Source organism: Labrus mixtus, chromosome 4 (genome assembly GCF_963584025.1).
Source record: "Labrus mixtus chromosome 4, fLabMix1.1, whole genome shotgun sequence".
Taxonomy (NCBI): Eukaryota; Metazoa; Chordata; class Actinopteri; order Labriformes; family Labridae; genus Labrus; species Labrus mixtus.
In genome coordinates, this window is record NC_083615.1 from 25,659,645 (window position 1) to 25,678,157 (window position 18,513).

General features: G+C 40.0%; 1 protein-coding gene across 13 annotated transcripts in view; it reads right to left on the bottom strand.

Moving 5' to 3' along the window:
- The window catches only part of LOC132973253 (NACHT, LRR and PYD domains-containing protein 12-like), a 34,499-nt gene extending 17,784 nt beyond the window's left edge, over positions 1–16,715 (bottom strand). For 6 of the 13 annotated variants that reach the window (XM_061036609.1, XM_061036614.1, XM_061036610.1 and 3 more), the window contains exons 1-5: positions 15,221–15,232; positions 12,592–13,308; positions 8,819–9,051; positions 6,732–8,574; positions 5,274–5,447 (exon numbers count right to left, since the gene is read on the bottom strand). In XM_061036609.1, the coding sequence (XP_060892592.1) occupies positions 5,274–5,447; positions 6,732–8,574; positions 8,819–9,051; positions 12,592–13,250 (2,909 nt within the window). In that variant the 5' untranslated portion in view covers positions 13,251–13,308; positions 15,221–15,232. Of the gene's footprint in view, positions 1–5,273; positions 5,448–6,731; positions 8,575–8,818; positions 9,052–12,591; positions 13,309–15,220; positions 15,233–16,589 lie in introns of those variants that run through there. The other 7 variants (XM_061036613.1, XM_061036608.1, XM_061036616.1 and 4 more) reach the window with 6 other exon arrangements.
- Positions 16,716–18,513: the final 1,798 nt, after the last annotated feature.

Below are 18,513 nucleotides of genomic sequence, written 5' to 3' on the forward strand. Positions count from 1 at the left end.
GGGGTGTTGGAAGATTAAGTCTTGAGTCGTGTCTATTCAGAGCCCTCCTTTAAATCCAAATAGAATCCCAAAATTCCTTTATCAACTTTTTCTTTTTGACCATTTTCTGATCAAGTCATTCAAACAATACCGCGTCTTATCTCATTACTAAATATATAATGTCACCATACATTATAATTGCATTATCCTAAATATACTAAATATATAATGTCACCATACATTATAATTGCATTATCCTGATCTGTTTCATCTATACCTTATTGTTTACCCCTTTTATATTACATTTTACACATAAAATTCAGGACTTTGTCTGTGTGTTTTCTTGTTTAACATTTCCAGAACTTACTTCTTTCAAGATATGAAACGGACTGATTAATTAATTAACTTATACCATTAAAGTTATTTTCTTCCTTTAACAGGAAGTGGTGCCCCTTCTTAAATACGAGGTTAAATAAAGATATAACATCTTAATAATTTAATTACGCTACAGTTTTTATCCAGGAAACTCACATGCAGGGGATTGAGGCTGAGAAATTTAAAACAAGATGGGTTGGCCATATTTTCCATAGCTCATTTTCGAGTAAACGTAATGGTGTACTGATTTTAATTCATAAGAATGTCAGCTTTGTCCTTACAAAGCAAGGTAAAGATACAGAAGGAAGGATTGTGTGTGTTGAGGCCATACTAGAGGGAATGAAGGTGGTCTTGTGTAATATTTACGCACCCAACAAGGGGGATCCCAATTTTTATCATCAGGTTAATAAGATATTGGGAGACACTGATGGCCAAATTGTTCTGGCCGGTGACTTTAATGAAGTTGTGGATCCTTTTTTGGATAGGAGTTCATGCAGAGCTCCTCTCCTGACTAAGGAGAGGGAAGCTCTGCATATGTTGAGTAGTGATGTAGGACTAACAGACATATGGTTAGGTTAACTAATCCAACTATGTGTGACTATACCTTTTTCTCACACTGTCACAAAACATACTCCAGGATAGACTTTTTTCTAATAAGCTCTTCTTTAACAGATAATGTAGCTATCTGTGTTATAAATGCAATAACTATCTCGGACCACGCACCGGTTGAATTACTTGTCAAGGCAAAGTTAAATACTGAGAAAAGAGGCAGGTGGAGGTTGAATACCTCATTAATGTTAGACCCAATCTTTAAGGAAGCTTTGGAGAAAGACTTAAAAATTTATTTGAAATCAACATTGGTAGTACAGAGGAAATGGCAACAGTGTGGGAAGCTTCAAAAGCATACATAAGGGGTAAATTTATTGCACATGCTGCTAAAAAGAAAAAAGAGAATCTGAGCAGAATTAAGATCTTGGAAAAGGATATAAAGAATAAAGAGCTAAAATTGTCTAAACATTTCTCTGATGAGCAATTTCAAGAGCTCTGCAAGCTCAAATTTCAATTACACAAAAAAGCAGAATATGCTCTTTATAGATTAAGAACAAGTTTTTATGAAGGTGGAGAAAAAACTGGTAAACTGCTGGCTAGACAGGTGAAGGAAAAAACAGTTGCTAATACAATACCAGTTATAAATCAGGGTGATAAACAATTTTTCTCGAATAAAGATATAAATAGAGTATTTCAACAATACTACGAAAGATTGTACACATCGTCTGTAACTTCCAACACTGCACGAGGAGATATAGAACAGTTTCTCAATAAAATAGATGTGCCGAAGCTACAACCTGAGGAAGCCGATGTACTTGAGTCACCTATATCAGAGGATGAAATAAGGAAGGCAATCTCCTCAATTAAAAATGGGAAGTCACCTGGTTATGACGGACTCCCAGTAGAATATTATAAAGCTTTCATAGATATTTTTCCCCCAATATTACAAAGAGTATATCAGGAGATGTTCGATAAGGGACAATTAGCCTCAACCTTCAATGAAGCTGTGATCTATTTGATTCCTAAATCAGGTAGCGATGCAACAGACCCTGCTAATTTTAGACCTATTAGCTTGCTAAATCTTGATTGTAAAATTTTGACAACAATTTTGGTCACACGTTTGCAATGGGTGTTGCCGAACATCATCCACCTCAACCAAGTGGGTTTTATGAAGAATATGACCTCAACTGACAATGTTAGACTATTATTACACTTAATGTGGCTGAGTCAATTTGAAAATACTCCAATCGCAGCTATTTCTCTCGATGCAGAGAAAGCCTTTGATGAGGTGGAATGGCAATTCTTGTTCTCTACCTTGTCTCATTTCGGCTTTAACTCCAATTTTATCATTTGGGTCAAAATAGTGTATAAAGAACCTAAAGCGGCAGTAATGACAAACGGGGTGACGCCAAGGGTGTCCTCTGAGCCTTTACTGTTCATCATCTTTTTAGAGGTACTTGCAGTATCTATTAGGGCACACCCTGGTATAAAAGGGGTTAAGGGAGGGGACACAGAGCATAAACTCCTACTTTATGCAGATGATATCTTAGCTGTTGTGTCCGACCCTCTGGCATCCCTACCAAATCTGATGGACACTATCCAATCCTTTTCTAAGTTTTCAGGTTACACTGTTAACTGGACTAAGTCGGAGGCAATGCCCCTTTCCAATTCATGTCTCCCATTTATGGTAGAGAAGTTTAACTTCAATTGGGTTCGAACGGGATTGAAATATCTTGGCATTAAGCTTGCTCAGGACACAGGAGACATAGTAAGGTTGAATTTTGACCCATTACTTAAAAAAATTAAGACAAACCTTGATAAGTGGGAGAAGATCAAACTCACATTGTTGGGAAAAGTTAACATAATAAAAATGGTAATTTCACCACAGTTTAATTACATTAGTATGATGTTGCCCGTCAAAATACCATCTACGATTTTTAAGCAGTATGATGATACTGTAAAGACTTTTCTATGGAGTGGGAAAAGGCCAAGAATTAAACTGAGAAAGTTATGTGCGCATAAGGAGAAGGGAGGGCTGGGCCTCCCCGACCCAAGATTGTACCATTTATCTTTCGGTGCGGCCAAAATAGCAAAATATTGGAGTGCGACAGAAGTTAAAACAGCTTGAATGGATATTGAAAATAAGCTTTGTTCACCATTCAAACCTTTGGAGATGTTTTCTCAAAAAGTGTTTAACATCAGAAACGCTGTTCTTCTGCATTCAAGAGATGTGTGGATCAGAATGCACAAAATGTTTAAACTAACACATACTAGACAGAAATATTCATCACTTTGGTATAATTCTGATATTAGCATTGGAAAAAAAAACTGTGTATTGGAAACAGTGGCATTCAGGAGGTTTAAGCACTATTGAGGACTTATTTAAAGATGGTGTGTTTCTGTCTTATAATAATCTTATGGAGAGATTTAACCTGGTGGGTAAAGGCCATTTCTGGAAGTATTTACAGATAAGGAGTTGCATTATGTCAAGTCATTACGATGTTACAGACAATGATGTTATAAAATATATGAAACTTCAACCAGAAAAACGCAATGCCTCACAATTTTATAAGATCGTTAACTCTTCTCTGTGTAATTTTTCTGTGTTATGTGAAAATGATTTGGCAGGAGGACCTTGAAGATCAGATTGAATGTGATAAATGGAATAAAATTGTGGTAAAATGTGGTAAATATGTGAGAGAGGCTCGGGGTAAGCTCACACAGTATAAGGTTATACATAGATTTTATCATACACCATCCAGACTTCATAGAATGAAACTGTTGAGTGATAACTTGTGTTGGAAATGTCAAACTGAAACAGGAACTTTCCTGCATTGTTTGTGGGAGTGTAGTTTGGTCAGACCTCTCTGGACTCAGGTCATTCATATATTAAGCAGTTGGTTTAAGTCAGAAATTCCTTTTAATCCAGTGTTGTGTTTATTGGGAGACCGATCTCAGATACCTAACATATCCAAGGGTGAATTCTGTGTGATCAATAACAGCCTGTCGAGTTATTTTAAGACACTGGAAAACATCACAGGCCCCACATGTGAAAGAATGGGTTAGTGCCATGACTGAGACAGCATCTTATGAATGTATGCTGAACAGACTCAGTAACAGAAGGTTGGAGAAGGGGTCTCCCTGGGACAGGTTCTGGGACTACATAAGGGTGGATGACGTGTCCAAATAATTTTCAATCTCATCTCTGATAGGATCACCATTCAGATGTATTCCTGATTTTAATTGTCTCTGCTGTGACGAGCATTATTTGTAATAATTTTGATGTATTTATCTTTTTTATTTCTATTTCTTTTCCCTCTCTGGCCTGCTGCTGTAATTTATGTTCACTGTATCTGTGTACTGAAGTCTGCCCTCATGTTTTGTGTAAGCTAAGGGTTGCTATATCCTTGAAACCTAAATGTATTAATGTCATGTATCATGCCTTTAAAAAGTTCAATAAAAAAATTTGAATTCCAAAAAAAAAGAATAAAAGATGTGAATAAAAAGAATGATCAATCAGATGATAACATAACAACATAACTAGGTCCAATAAGTGAGTGTGTCCCTAAAATAAGTAGAGAGACTTTGTCATTCTGTTATTGTGGATCATTCAAATGTCAGCTTTCTACAGACATCATCCAAACATACATACAACTGTTCATGTCAATAAAGACACCAACATGTTACTGACCTCAGTCAAGATTACACAACCAATACTCTACTGAGCTTTACACACCTGTGTGTGTGTGTGTGTGTGTGTGTGTGTGTGTGTGTGTGTCTGTGTGTGTGTGTGTGTGTCTGTGTGTGTGTGTGTGTGTGCACGCGTGTACTTCATAATAAAATATATATCTGTTAAATTAAGACAGAGATGGGTCGGCCAAGTCTTTTCATCACCAGGTAATGTGGCCTCTGGAGGTGTCAGTATTTACATAGAAAAGCTTACGCTTTTAGGTTATCTCAAGAAATAGCTGATAAAGATGGCAGATACGGTATATCATCATATCAGGTTCTTACAAAATGTGAAGTGCGCTTTAGTGAATGCCTACATTCCTAATAAAGGTGAAACACAACTGCCGCTACCTTTTTTTATTGCTGCTGCTATTTTAGTATAAATATGTACCGGTATATTTTATTTAGACATGTCTATTGCTGCTACTGTGTACAGTATATTATTTGTATATAACTTATGGTTTTTATTTTATTTTTTGTATCTGTGTGCTGGTCTATCCGTTGGTGTAGTGTTGGACACTCTCCGCTGATGGCATGCACGCACACAGCTCTGTGGCGTGAATGTTTGTTTCTGTCGCTGATTGTCAGTTTAGTTTCACATCATATGAATCTGAACAGAGAAATTAAACCTGTTGTCTTACCTCAGAGTCTCCAATCTACAGTTTGGACTCTTCAGTCCAGCACAGAGCAGCTTCACTCCTGAATCCTGCAGCTTGTTGGAGGTCAGGTCCAGCTCTCTCAGATGGGAGGGGTTGGACTTCAGAGCTGAGGTCACGACTTCACAGTGAGTCTCTGACAGTCGACAGTTAATAAACCTGTCATGACATTAATGGTACATAATCTGTTATTTAAAGGAATGTCTTAATATTTTGACAAATTGTGTTTTTCAAATCAGAGGTTCAGCTGATCTGAACTCACTTTTGTTAACAAACATTTCCATCACTTGTAAACGTGTGTCTGTGTGTCTCTGACTGCTCCTGGTCCCCGTGATGTAATTGAAAAGTGGAGCGTGCATTTAATGTGAACTATATCATCAGTGTGTATAACGCAGCGCAGTTTAACAGAGTCTGTGTTGAGATGTTCACAGACTACAGCAGGCTGTGAGATGACGTCACTATTGTTAAGTTAGCTGCAGATACGGTGACAGTGAACAGAAAAAGTGACTGGATCACGTTTGTTCCCAACACGCGGCCGTACATATGGATCAAGGATGCACTGTGTTCTGTTGCACTAAAAGTAAAAATGTGCACCCCGTGGCTGTAGTCCATGTGTGTGTGTGTGTGTGTGTGTGTGTGTGTGTGTGTGTGTGTGTGTGTGTGTGTGTGTGTGTGCGCCCTGTGGCGGATAGCCCTCTGAAATTTACTTGCCAAAAAGAAAATCTACGCGTTTGGCAGTTGTTAATTTCAGACCCTGCATATACGTCATTACATCATACATAATATCAAATCAAGGCTTATAGTATTCAAGTAATAGGCTATTAATGACAGAAAATGTTGTGTGTTTAGGTGAGAGCTAAAATTAGATGTTTCCTCATTTCACACTTTCTGTCTAGACTTGACAAATTGCATCATCTAAATCAGCTGGTTCTCTTTTTTCATTTGACTGAAAGCCAAAATGTTAACAAAGGGGCGAAGTTACATTGGGTTTAGGTACCAGTGCAGTTTCCTGTGAGTCCATCTGAACATTATGTGGGGTGAAGTGACTCAACGTGCGATCACCACTGAGATCTTGTTTTTACCGCGGTTATTCATATTTGCAGTCACTGCGACAGCCCTAGTTGTAATGATAATAATATTTATTGTAACAATAATCACTATTGTTATTACTGACACTAATAGGATGATAAAAGAAAAATAGCAAATGTAGGTATTATTATGAAACAAATGACCTTGAAGTTGGTAAACTAAAAATCTAAATAAAGACATATTTCACTCAGCATTTAAAGCAGCTCAAGTAAACTTGTAACAAAATACAAGTGACTGAAGAGTTTGTTAATATTTCAGATAAACACTGTTTTCAAAAACCTAGATATTTTATAGTATATATTTGAAGAACTAAACTGCTTATTTTTACTCATATTTAATCATATCTGGACTTACTTTGCCTTCCTGCAGTTCCTCACAGCTGGAATCAGTCTCAGTCGTCCCTGGTCTGATGTGTTGTACTTCTTCAGGTTCAGCTCATCCAGAACCTCCTCTGACATCTGCAGCATGTAAGCCAGAGCAGAGCAATGGATCTCAGAGAGTTTCTCCTCTGATCTGTTCTCTGACTTCAGGAACTCTTGGATCTCCTGATGTACTGAGAGGTCGTTGATCTCCATCAGACAGTGGAAGATGTTGATGCTTCTGTCAGGAGAGATACCTCTACTGTTCATATCCTTCAGGTTTTTGATGACTCTCTGGATCATTTCTGGACTGTTGTCTCTCCGACCCAGCAGGCCTCCTAAGAGTCTCTGGTTGGTCTCCAGAGAGAGGCCATGAAGGAAGCGAACAAACAGGTCCAGGTGACCATTTTTACTTTTCAAGGATTTGTCCATGGCAGTCCTCAGGAAGACATCCAGGGATAACTCATCGCTTTCAGGAGTTTGAAAAATTATGTTGTTGTCTTTAAGGAAAGCCTCTCTTTTCCTGTTTGTCAAACAATGGAACATGTAGACTGCAGCCAGGAACTCCTGAATGCTCAGATGAACAAAGCAGTAGACCGTTTTCTGGAGGATCACACACTCTCTTTTGAAGATCTCTGTACAAACTCCTGAGTAAACCAAGGCCTCTGTGACATCAAGACCACAATGTTCCAGGTCTTCTTTGTAGAACATGATGTTTCCATCCTCCAGATGTTCAAACGCCAGCCTCCCCAGCTTCAGAAGAACTTCCCCATCAGCCTCCATCAGCTCATGTAGACTTGTCTCACGTCCCTCATCATACTTGTGCTTCTTCCTCTTTGTCTGAACCAGCAGGAAATGTGAGTACATGTCAGTCAGGGTCTTGGGCAGCTCTCCTCTCTGCTCTGTGCTCATCATATGCTCCAGAACTGTGGCAGTTATCCAGCAAAAGACCGGGATCAGACACATGATGTGGAGGCTCCTGGATGTCTTGATGTGTGAGATGATTCTGCTGGACAGATCTTCATCATCACTGAACCTCCTCCTGAAGTACTCCTCCTTCTGGGCGTCAGTGAAGCCTCGTACTTCAGTTACCCTGTCAACACATGCAGGAGGGATCTGATTGGCTGCTGCAGGTCGAGAAGTTATCCAGATAAGAGCTGAGGGAAGCAGATTCCCCTTGATGAGGTTTGTCAACAGTGTGTTTAACGGTGATTTCTTTGTGATATCAGACACAACCTCACTGTTTTTGAAGTCCAACGACGGTCTGCTTTCATCCAGACCGTCAAAGATGAACAACAGTTTACAGACAGCGAGCGTCTCTGCTGTGACCTTCTGTAATGTTGGATGGAAAACACGGAGCAGCTTAAGAAGACTGTACTCCTTATCTCTGATCAAGTTCAGCTCCCTGAATGAAAGCAGGATCACCAGACAGACGTCTTGGTTCTCTAAGCCCTCTGCCCAGTCCAGAGTGAACTTCTGCACTGAGAAGGTTTTTCCAACACCAGCGACGCCGTTTGTCAGAACCACTCTGATGGGTTTCTGTTGGTCAGGTTGAGCTTCTGTCTTGTGTTTCTGTTGGTTGGGTAAGGCTTTGAAGATGTCCTGGCACTTGATTGGAGTCTCATGGAGGGCCTTCACCTTGGAAGCTGTCTCAAGCTGTCTCACCTCATGTTGGGTGTTCACTTCTTCACTCTGTCCCTCTGTGATGTAGAGCTCAGTGTAGATCCTGTTGAGAAGGGTTCTACTTCCTGTTTCATCACTTCCTTCAGTCACATGTTCACATCTCCTCCTCAGAATGATCTTATGTTCATCTGTAACCTCCTGCAGACCTCTATCTACTGAAAGAGAAGAAACATATCCTGAGACTGAGAGAATACATCATTTTCATTATTATACATTAAGCACACTGCATGACACAAAAGCATCCCTGTAATAAATGTGTGCTGCTACAAGAGAAATACAATATACTGAATATAAACTGACAGCAAGTATCAGATAAAATGTAAATGTTTCATTTAACTACATATCAATGAAAATACTAACTGATTTGTCTTGTTTTTAGACACATGACTTCAGTCTTACTTATTACAGTGCTGGACTGACTGGATATCTGCAGTCCTCGTCTTATTTTAGATCGTTCTCCACACTGGGGACAGGAGGTCTCTCCTGATGAAGTAGACTGGTCCCAGTATGAGGTGAGGCACTGTCTACAGAACCAGTGTCCACAGCTGGTAGAAACTGGATCACTCAGGACGTCCTGACACAAAGCACAGCTGGACAGCTGCTCCTCCACAGAAACAGACCCCTTTGTTATTCTGTGGAGATAAGGGAAATCATAAAGTCGTGAAAACTGAGACTGACATTTAGAAACCAGTGGTGGACTAAATCAAATAAAGCCACAAAAAACAGTGTTTTAAAAAGGTGTGCCATGTCCTTCGCAGTGAGCAAGTGCAGACGTATGTCTGTGTAACCATAGAGTCTACCATCTGAGTCCAATAACTGACCAACAAGTGTGATGTTATTTTAAACCAGTTTTCGAAAAACAGGGATTCATTTTTGTAGAGAATGTCCTTATTGTTCCAGATGTAATATCTGTGTGGAGAGAAGTTATGTTTCAAGATGAGAGACCAAGTCAAGAGTATCTGCTTATGGAAGTTGGATAGTTTGATTGGGATTTTACTGATATTATAGTTGCACAGTTATAAAATTCCAGGCCACCAACTTTAGAAAAAACATGATTAGGACTCATATTCCATAGAGATGTTGGGTTATTTAAAAATGTCTCAGCCTGTTCACTTTAAATGTTAAGAGCTGTGAAGTCTAAAAAGTTCAAGCCCCCACATTGACTCGTGTTTATTGTCACATTCTTTTTAACCATAATGTATTTTGTTTTTCCACAGTTAAACAACAAATAATCAAATCTTTTGGTTACATTTTAGTTAACATCCAAAGATAGAGCCGGATTAGCGAGTCTGTACATGCCCTCAGCTTTTGAGAGCAAGGTCCTTTGTCTCAGAGATAAATCTCTTTGTAAACAAGAGTTTTATCAACGATGGGATTAAAATTTAAGGTGCACCTTATATTTTGCTCCTTGGTGATAACTACTCCCAGGTATGTGACCTGGTCATTCACTGGATTATTACAAATATGGGGAACATTACAATCTTTAACAGCCATAGGTTCAAAGTCCAAAACCTGCAGTTACTGTTCAGCTCTGTCACCCTTTTAGTCTGTTTTCTCTTTGTGGAGTTTGCTCTCCTACCAGCTACAGTACGGTAGTTGACCTCTCAGCCTGCAGGGAAAGTTGTGAAGCAGAGACCCCTAGCTTGTGAGCTCTCTGCCTGACTCCGCTTGTTTCTCTTTAACTTTAATAAAGGACTCTTTCAATCAAAAGAGCGTTCAACAAGGTTTATTTATGGAACAATATCCTACAGTTTTCTGTAAATTAATTATTATGACCTCTTGAGGGAAAAGTTTTGAAAAAGTAGCGCAGCCAGGCTGGTCTGTGTCGCTGTCTTTCCCAGAACAGAGTGCAATCAGCTTTTAATACACTTAGGGCGTGATTTACTAAGGTCCCAAGTAAAGAGTACTAAATTGCGTGTTCACAAAAATTGCAAGTTTGGTGAGTGTACGATTTTCGGGTGATCTACTATGAAAATTTGCGTGAATGACACCAGGTGCAAACCTTGTGGAGGCGGTACTATTTAAGTTAGGTTTTTGCGTGTTCTACTGGTTTACATCACGGAGAGTTTGGACAGAAAGCAGGATGACTGCAAGTGCAAAATAGGTATTAGTGAGAGAGGCAAATGAACGTACAGTATTTTCGAGTTATAGCAGATAAAACTGAATATTACAAAAAGAAAATTTATCTTATTAGAAAACCTTGGCATTAATCAGGGCCTCTCTTTTCTTCCCTTCATCTTAAGAATGAAGTGTCATACATTGCGCAGGAGGTGCGAGCTGTCTCCTCTGTGACGCTCAGGCGCTACACTCTGCACATTGTTGCGCACCGGACAGCTGGCCAGCGCTTTGTCTGGTCGGACATAAATGCTCTGGAAAGAGGTGTCGAAGACGGGGGTACAAACAGTGGTGAGGTCCCCCAATCCAAGTATCCTACAGAGTAGCATAAAGGGGCTGTAGAGGAAGGAGACGAGCGCATTACGGAGAGGAGCGCACCGGAGGGGGCGAGCAGGGGGAGAGACGCGCAGCCCGAGAAAAAGGAAATCCCCAGTTTAAAATATAATGTTGGCGACAAGAGGGAAATAGGAAGAAATCAATGTCAATGTTGAAATTCTATACAATGCAGAGGCTGTGGATGTTCAGTTTTCTTTGGCTATAAATAGGCAACAATATAGTTTAATCATGGTGTTTCCTGCTGTCATTCTAAACATATTAACATGTGTGGGGAAAATCAATCTTTTATTGTGCCTATGTCTCCTCCTAACTTCAATAACAGCAGCCTGTTGTGTGTAACACTGGTCTCCTGGGTTAGCACGTTCTTTTTAAAGGTGTTAAATACAGACACCGTCACAATCACCGCAGTTTTTTGTCAGGTTTAGTAAATCATAATGCGTGTACTAACTTAACTTGTTTGCATTTTCTCCTCCCAGTATTTTGCACGTTAGGGCAGAAACGCCCCATATTGAATATTCATTAAGGCAAACGTACTAAATGGACAATGCATGTTGTTTTGCTCATATGAAAGATTCAACTCTCAAACCGTGCCGTTATTAGATCAGATAGCACTTTTTTTGCGGGTGGTAACAAGTTTGCACACGTTTTAAGACATGCAAACCTTTTGTAAATCAGGACCAATGACTGGGGATGGTTTTTTAATCGCGTCCGGTCGCACGCAGTGATGGTGGCTTCTGCACCCGCGGTAATGATGGCTCAAGTGTCAACATTTTATACTGGTATATTAGTTGCACCTTTGTATAAGACCCAGCCAACTTTTTAGATGAAAAAATCTGGTATTTAAGAGCCCATATTATGCCCTTTTTGGGGTTTGTATATTTAATCTATGTACCTACTTTTGTACGTTCACAATAGATAAAGTCCGAAAAAAGTGTCTGTTTTCATGTACTGCTCCTCCTTGCTCCCTCTCCGCTCTGAGTCCGTCAGCTACGCTCTGCTGAGCCCACACTGTTAGACCCCACGTGGGCCAAGTCTGCTCTGATTGGTCTGCCGATCCGCCCTGTCGTTATTGGTCAGTTGCTCAGCACGCTTCTCGGAAATTTCAACATGAGCTGCAGGGCTTGCCACAACGAGCCAATGGGCTTAGATCAGTGATCTCACACTGACAATGGCGTCGGACTGACACATTTTTATCGAGGGGGGCTAGAACCGAGAGTTACATGCAGCTAATGCTACAGCTAACAGGAGGACGTAGGAGAAGCCGCGTTTCCGCGGACTTTGAATTTTTGCATAGACATACATAGATGTGCCTAAACATGCACAGGACACTTGGAAAACACACTAAAGGGCATATAAAACCAGAAAAAGCATAATATGGGACCTTAAAAGTGCATCTTACACCGGATTTTATGGTACTTCAGTAAAAAAAAAAGATCTCATTGTGTAGTCATAGTCAAACTTCAGGATCAGTTTAAAAGACTACTTCCTGCAGAATCACAGAGAAGACGACTAGATACACAACCAAAGAGTCAATACTGAAATCATATTATCTTATCTATAAACATAATACATATATATAATCTTTAGTATGTTGTTATGAGTTCAGTGACTTGCTCTGTATGATCACTGTGTGCAGGTTGATGATTAAAAAAGAAAATCAACACATTATGGTGTTCAGGACTCTTGCTCGACAGTTTGGTGATTAAAAAAAGTTCTCTTACTGTGGATCTGAGGGTCCTGGTTCATTACTGAAGTCTGGAGGAGCATCTTTAGACAGGTCACTCTTCATAGAGAGACAGCTGGACAGAGGAGACTCTGCTCTGTCCTCAACTTCGTCTCCTCGATAACTCGTCTTCTGATCTGAGGGTCCTGGTTCATTACTGAAGTCTGGAGGAGCATCTTTAGACAGGTCACTCTTCATAGAGAGACAGCTGGACAGAGGAGACTCTGCTCTGTCCTCAACTTCGTCTCCTCGATAACTCGTCTTCTGATCTGAGGGTCCTGGTTCATTACTGAAGTCTGGAGGAGCATCTTTAGACAGGTCACTCTTCATAGAGAGACAGCTGGACAGAGGAGACTCTGCTCTGTCCTCAACTTCGTCTCCTCGATAACTCGTCTTCTGTTCTGAGGGTCCTGGTTCACTACTGAAGTCTGGAGGAGCATCTTTAGACAGGTCACTCTTCATAGAGAGACAGCTGGACAGAGGAGACTCTGCTCTGTCCTCAACTTCGTCTCCTCGATAACTCGTCTTCTGTTCTGAGGGTCCTGGTTCATTACTGAAGTCTGGAGGAGCATCTTTAGACAGGTCACTCTTCATAGAGAGACAGCTGGACAGAGGAGACTCTGCTCTGTCCTCCTCTTTGCCCCCTCGATCACTCATCTTCTGATCTCCAGATTGATCAGAGGACAATAAAAGACGTTCATGTTGGTAAATCAACCTGAGGACAAAATAACAAACAGGTGAGATACAAGCAGGAAAAATGTAAAAGACGGAAATGGTCAAGTCTCCACATCTCATTACCTGATGTGATCCTTAATTTGATTTTCTCTTCCTTCCTGTCTGCCTAAGTACCTGATGCAGCACCTCAGTGCAGTTTGTTTTGATCCTAACATGATTTGTCCGTCTGATCTGCCCTGAATAATGCAAATAACAAGACATTGAGTCTTAAACTTTAAACATTAAACTAACATGTTAGTATTTAACAGCAACCATGACCTTTAGGACATTTGTACAACTAGAACTGTATAAAACAGGGTTTGAAATCAGCACTCGCCACATTCAGGTGTCTTTTGCAGTGGCGGGTGAATTTGCTCAACCTACCGACCACAGTGGCAGAGCGAGGGTCACAATGGTGCTCTATATTCTGGAATGGCTTTGCTTGGTGTAACATGATTAACAGAGCACAGACTAGCATCTCTTTAACAGCGGGTCAACCAGCTTCAAGTGTGTTTAAACTGACGCCTCGCTGTCTCAAGTCCAAGATGATAAAAAGAAGAGCGCTGTGGCGTTGATTTGGGGTCAAAGGAGCAGCTGTAAATACTATAACTTCCAACATTTGTCTTGGCCTCAAAGTGCTGCACACATTCAGCGGCCTCACAGTAGAATCCATAAAAACAATAGAAAAACACATCGACATGTCAACAGAAAAGTAGAGACCCATGTATAAAACACAACATATATTGCACATTACCCATATAGAGAAAAAGATATAAAAACATAAAAGCATGTAAGAACATCATGACGCCATTGCACCGTTAGGTGGGGGTGTTTCTGCTGTAAATGTCCAATGATGAAACGGCGAAACAGACAGTGGGTTATCTTAGAATTTATTGGGCCGAGGTCAGACAACAGCAACAGAACACAAATGGCTGACAAACTTTTCATGTTATCGTTCCTGTTATATTCTGTTAGCTGGTACAGCCTACAAATTCTTTTACCATTTGGGTACACTTCTAAAAGGCTAGAAAGGTGACATTACCTTCACTTGAAACTGTCAGATATCTACATTTAAGTAATTTAAGCTCACAACATACACTCGGCTCCTCTCCAAACATAGATCTGCTGCTATGAGAGTCTTACACAAACTGTTACATCCACACAGACCTAAACCAATGACCCTAAGATTTAAAATGATATATCCACAAAATGATTAAAGTGAATGATTGTGTGAAAATAAATACTAACAGGCACAACCCGTACAGCAAGCTTGATTTAAAGTGAACAGAGATTACAGTACCACGCTGACATCCAGCTGAAATACAAAACTAATGTAGTTCAGCTTCCTGGGCGCTAAAACGCCCTCGGTGTCAGCTGTTTTTAGTCACTGCACTCAAACGCTATCAGTTGAAAGACGTTCAACTTTGAGAACAGCACAACGCTGATCAATGTCCCTGCTCCCTCACCGACCAATCAAACTCAAGAAGGGGCGGGACTTCTGATATCAGATTTGTCAATAACAAAGCGATGGCGGAGGAGACGCTGGTCTGACTCGTCTTTTGGAGGGAACAGTTTGCAGGTGTAGAGCTGCTGCTGACATCAGGACATGACTCCTTTACATCGTCCTCATGTTTTCTTGGTGATATTTATTTGATTTAAAGAAAATATCAGACACATGGAGCTAAAACACACCTTACGGACATTACAGAGCGAAGCAGAAGTTAACTTTTGTAATCTAGCAACAAGGAGCGCTGGTGAGAAGCGCTCTGAAACAAAGGTTGTGAACACGATATAACACGCATTCTATTTCCGACAAGCTCTTCACACTAAAAGTTCCTGGTTTAAATAGCATCGCTTTTATTGTGAAGCAGCTACATTAGAAAATGGGATATTTTTCAACAGAAGCAAATTACTGTAACTCAGATGTTTGACATACAAACGCAGAGGAAAGGAACCTGACAGATTCAGTTAGAAGCTACAACGTCCTGAGAAGAAAACACACAGTGACTTAAAAATATCTTTCTAAATGAAACTCAGTTTCCAGCAGAAACCTTTATGACTGTGATGGCTCTCCTCATATAAGCTCATATTCTTTTAAAACAATATTACAACCATTATCTTACCTCTCAGTCGAGGTTTCATTTCAGCTTCATCAGCCTTTGAGGACATAGCCCAAAAATAATAAACTAAAACAAACTTTTTTGTGAGTGAGACAAACAGCATGTCAGTATTTTATTTAATAGTTGATAGCCTATTTCTTGAATACTATAAGCCTTGATTATTATGTCACACGTCATTACATTGTGCTGCCAGTTAAAATAAAGTGGCAGGTAAGAAATGTAAGACTGGTACCCGCCAAGCACCAAATGCGGGTAGATTTTCCGTTTGGCAAGTGAATTTCCATGCATAGGTCTGCATAGGGTATCCTCACTTCCAAATCCCCTCTGATTCACACCATTTATTGTTTGACATCATTCAGCAGTATGCAGCAATTTTTTCCCAGGGTTGGTGAAGGGATGATCCTCCCTACTGCCTAAAAAGTGTAAGACTGATAGATCTTTGAATCCACCAGTCACAGGGGTACGTAGGTGAAAAAGTTCATCACCAACCGTGGTATAAAACAAAGTCCTTCATGCCTGTAGGGTTAAAACCTTCTCATAAAACAGACCTCATTCAGTCACAACATTTGACTAGGTTGCATTATTTTGTTGTGACTGCTTGAAGAGGTGGAGAAAATATTTCCTATTACTGTACTGTAAATTTAAAACTGAGTCATTCTCTGGACTTCATTTAACGTGAGAGAAAACCAGTAACACTGACTTTGAGCTCAGACCGCAGTACAATACGGGAGAAACTCAATAGTTAGGATTAAAGATAAGCCGAGGACAAAGTCCCAAAACATATCAGATAGCTTGGTGTGTGTGTGAGAGTGAGAGTGTGAGTGTAAGTGTGTGTTTGAGTGAGTACATATATGTGTGTGTGTGTGTATGTAAGAGTGAGTGTGTATGTGTGTGTGTGTGTGTGTGTGAGAGAGAGTTAGCATGTACGTGTGTGTGTGTGTGTGTGTAAGTGTGTGTTTGACTGTGTACATATCTATGTGTGTGTGTGTGTGTGTGTGTGTGTGTGTGTGTGTGTGTGTGTGTGTACACAAAATGTATTTTACTTCCTCCTTCCAAAGCTGAGAAAAGAGGAAGTATTCCACATTCACAGAGCTGATCCTGCACTGTATCTGATCAGTTTTAAAGTATTACTAAAGTCATAATAATGTTGAATTAAACTCACTCTCAGACGTGTTTGTCCTTCTGCTCTGTCCACTCAAAATGGAGGCTAAACTCTGACTGACAGAACGCTTTCACTTTCAGTGTTTTCTTGGTAACCCGTATCAGCTCAGAGTTTCTCCTCCGCCGGTGTTTCGGAAAGTTTGACCTGACTAAGAGGCGTCTTTCATTCAGCGCTCCGTGTGGTTATCTTTGTTTAGTTTTACATTAAATATATATATCCAATAAGTATATTTTATCTTCCGTTCCTGATATCTGTTTACAACCACACATGCATTGACTGAATTACCAGTTAACTCCGGTTTTGGAACTACACACCAAACCACTGGCATGAGTGGGCATTTAGCACTTCACTTCATCGCTCTCTCTCTCTGCTCGCTCTGCAGTCCGGAGCATTTACCATAAAGATCAGAATACGTGGGCACTTAAAATTTAGGGACGGCTCACTTCACCATGTAAACTCGAGGAGCGGCTGGCTTGACCGCAGTCACCAAACCCCAGTTTACTCACATCAGTCTTCCTGTATCCTGTATGCCATAAAGTTGAGACTGTTTGCTAGCATGATTCATTTAATGAAGTCGTCACGATGTTACAAAATGTGCTGGTCATCATTTATTATAGTTGTCAGCTGCTCATTAGGGTATTTTTTTTCTTTTACAGTGCATTATGCTGGTAAGGAGAAGTTTGATGAAAGTCAGAAGTATGTTAAAAATGGATATGAGGACTTAAGTATATTTCTTCAAAAAGGTGAGGATTACATTTTGAATACGGTCTTGCTTTTTGTTTTTTTTATTGATTATCAAAATAACCGTTTGTTTCAACCCTAAAGATGACTATCTTTCTGATTTTATTGTATCTTTTAGATGGTGTGAGATGTTCTCCGGACCAAGTCTTGTGGAGAAAAAAATCTTGCAGTAATAATTGGGCACTCCTGATAAAAGTTCCACTTCGCAACATATTTGTGGGGACAAGATCTGAGTCTTGCTGCAGCGGCAGTGCCAGGTGTTACATGTTTTGTTGCAGGTGACCATAACACACTGAAGGCGGCTGTAATGTGTCACAGACGGCTCATAAACTGACACACACAGATTTGGCAACATCAAAAATGTGGAAACAGTAAAAGGGATGGTCCTCTCCAGAGCTTGAGCTTGACAACTCATAGGTCAATTTATGTCATATATACTTATATTTTGACACATTATAGACTAAATAATATCCTTAAAACAGAAGACAGCTCTCAGTATGCTTGAATATAATCTATAAATAATATTAAAGAAAGTTATTTTACAAATACAAACGTAAAGATTTTAATATTTCTTGAAGACAATCCAGAGCAGGACATGAATGTCCTCAGTGATTATTATTATGTCCCTGAACGCAGCAGTCAGAGCCACCTACATGTGAAAACTTTGAGAAGTAATAATTCATTACAGTTTCTGTTTTCACAGTCTGCTCACTTGTCTGAAAAATAAAACTGATGGCAGAGGAGGTTTGGTTGGAGTTGAATTTATGGTCTGTTTGATTCTCAGCTCATTTTAAAGCAACAGCGCCACCTGCTGGACAAACATTCAAAGTTTGATCCAAACAGCAGCCGAGCTCTTATCCGGCTGCTTCAAAGTGAGCAGCCTGATGACTCTGCTGGAGCCAGATTCACACGTAGCCCCGGCCGGGTCACAATCCTGTTCAGGTTTGATCTCTAAAGAGAGACAAACTGGTCTATAAGGCATTCAGATATAAACTGCTGTAGGGTAGAGGTCACAGAGGGGCAGGCTGGAAGAAAGAAAGATCAGTTGTTTTAAAGGAAACATTGATTATCATGTTGATCTCCTCATCTAAATCATCTAAATCATCTAAATCACATTATCCTTCATTATGTAATCTTCATTATCTGATCGTCTCTGAACAGACTAACGGCTGAAAATATCTTC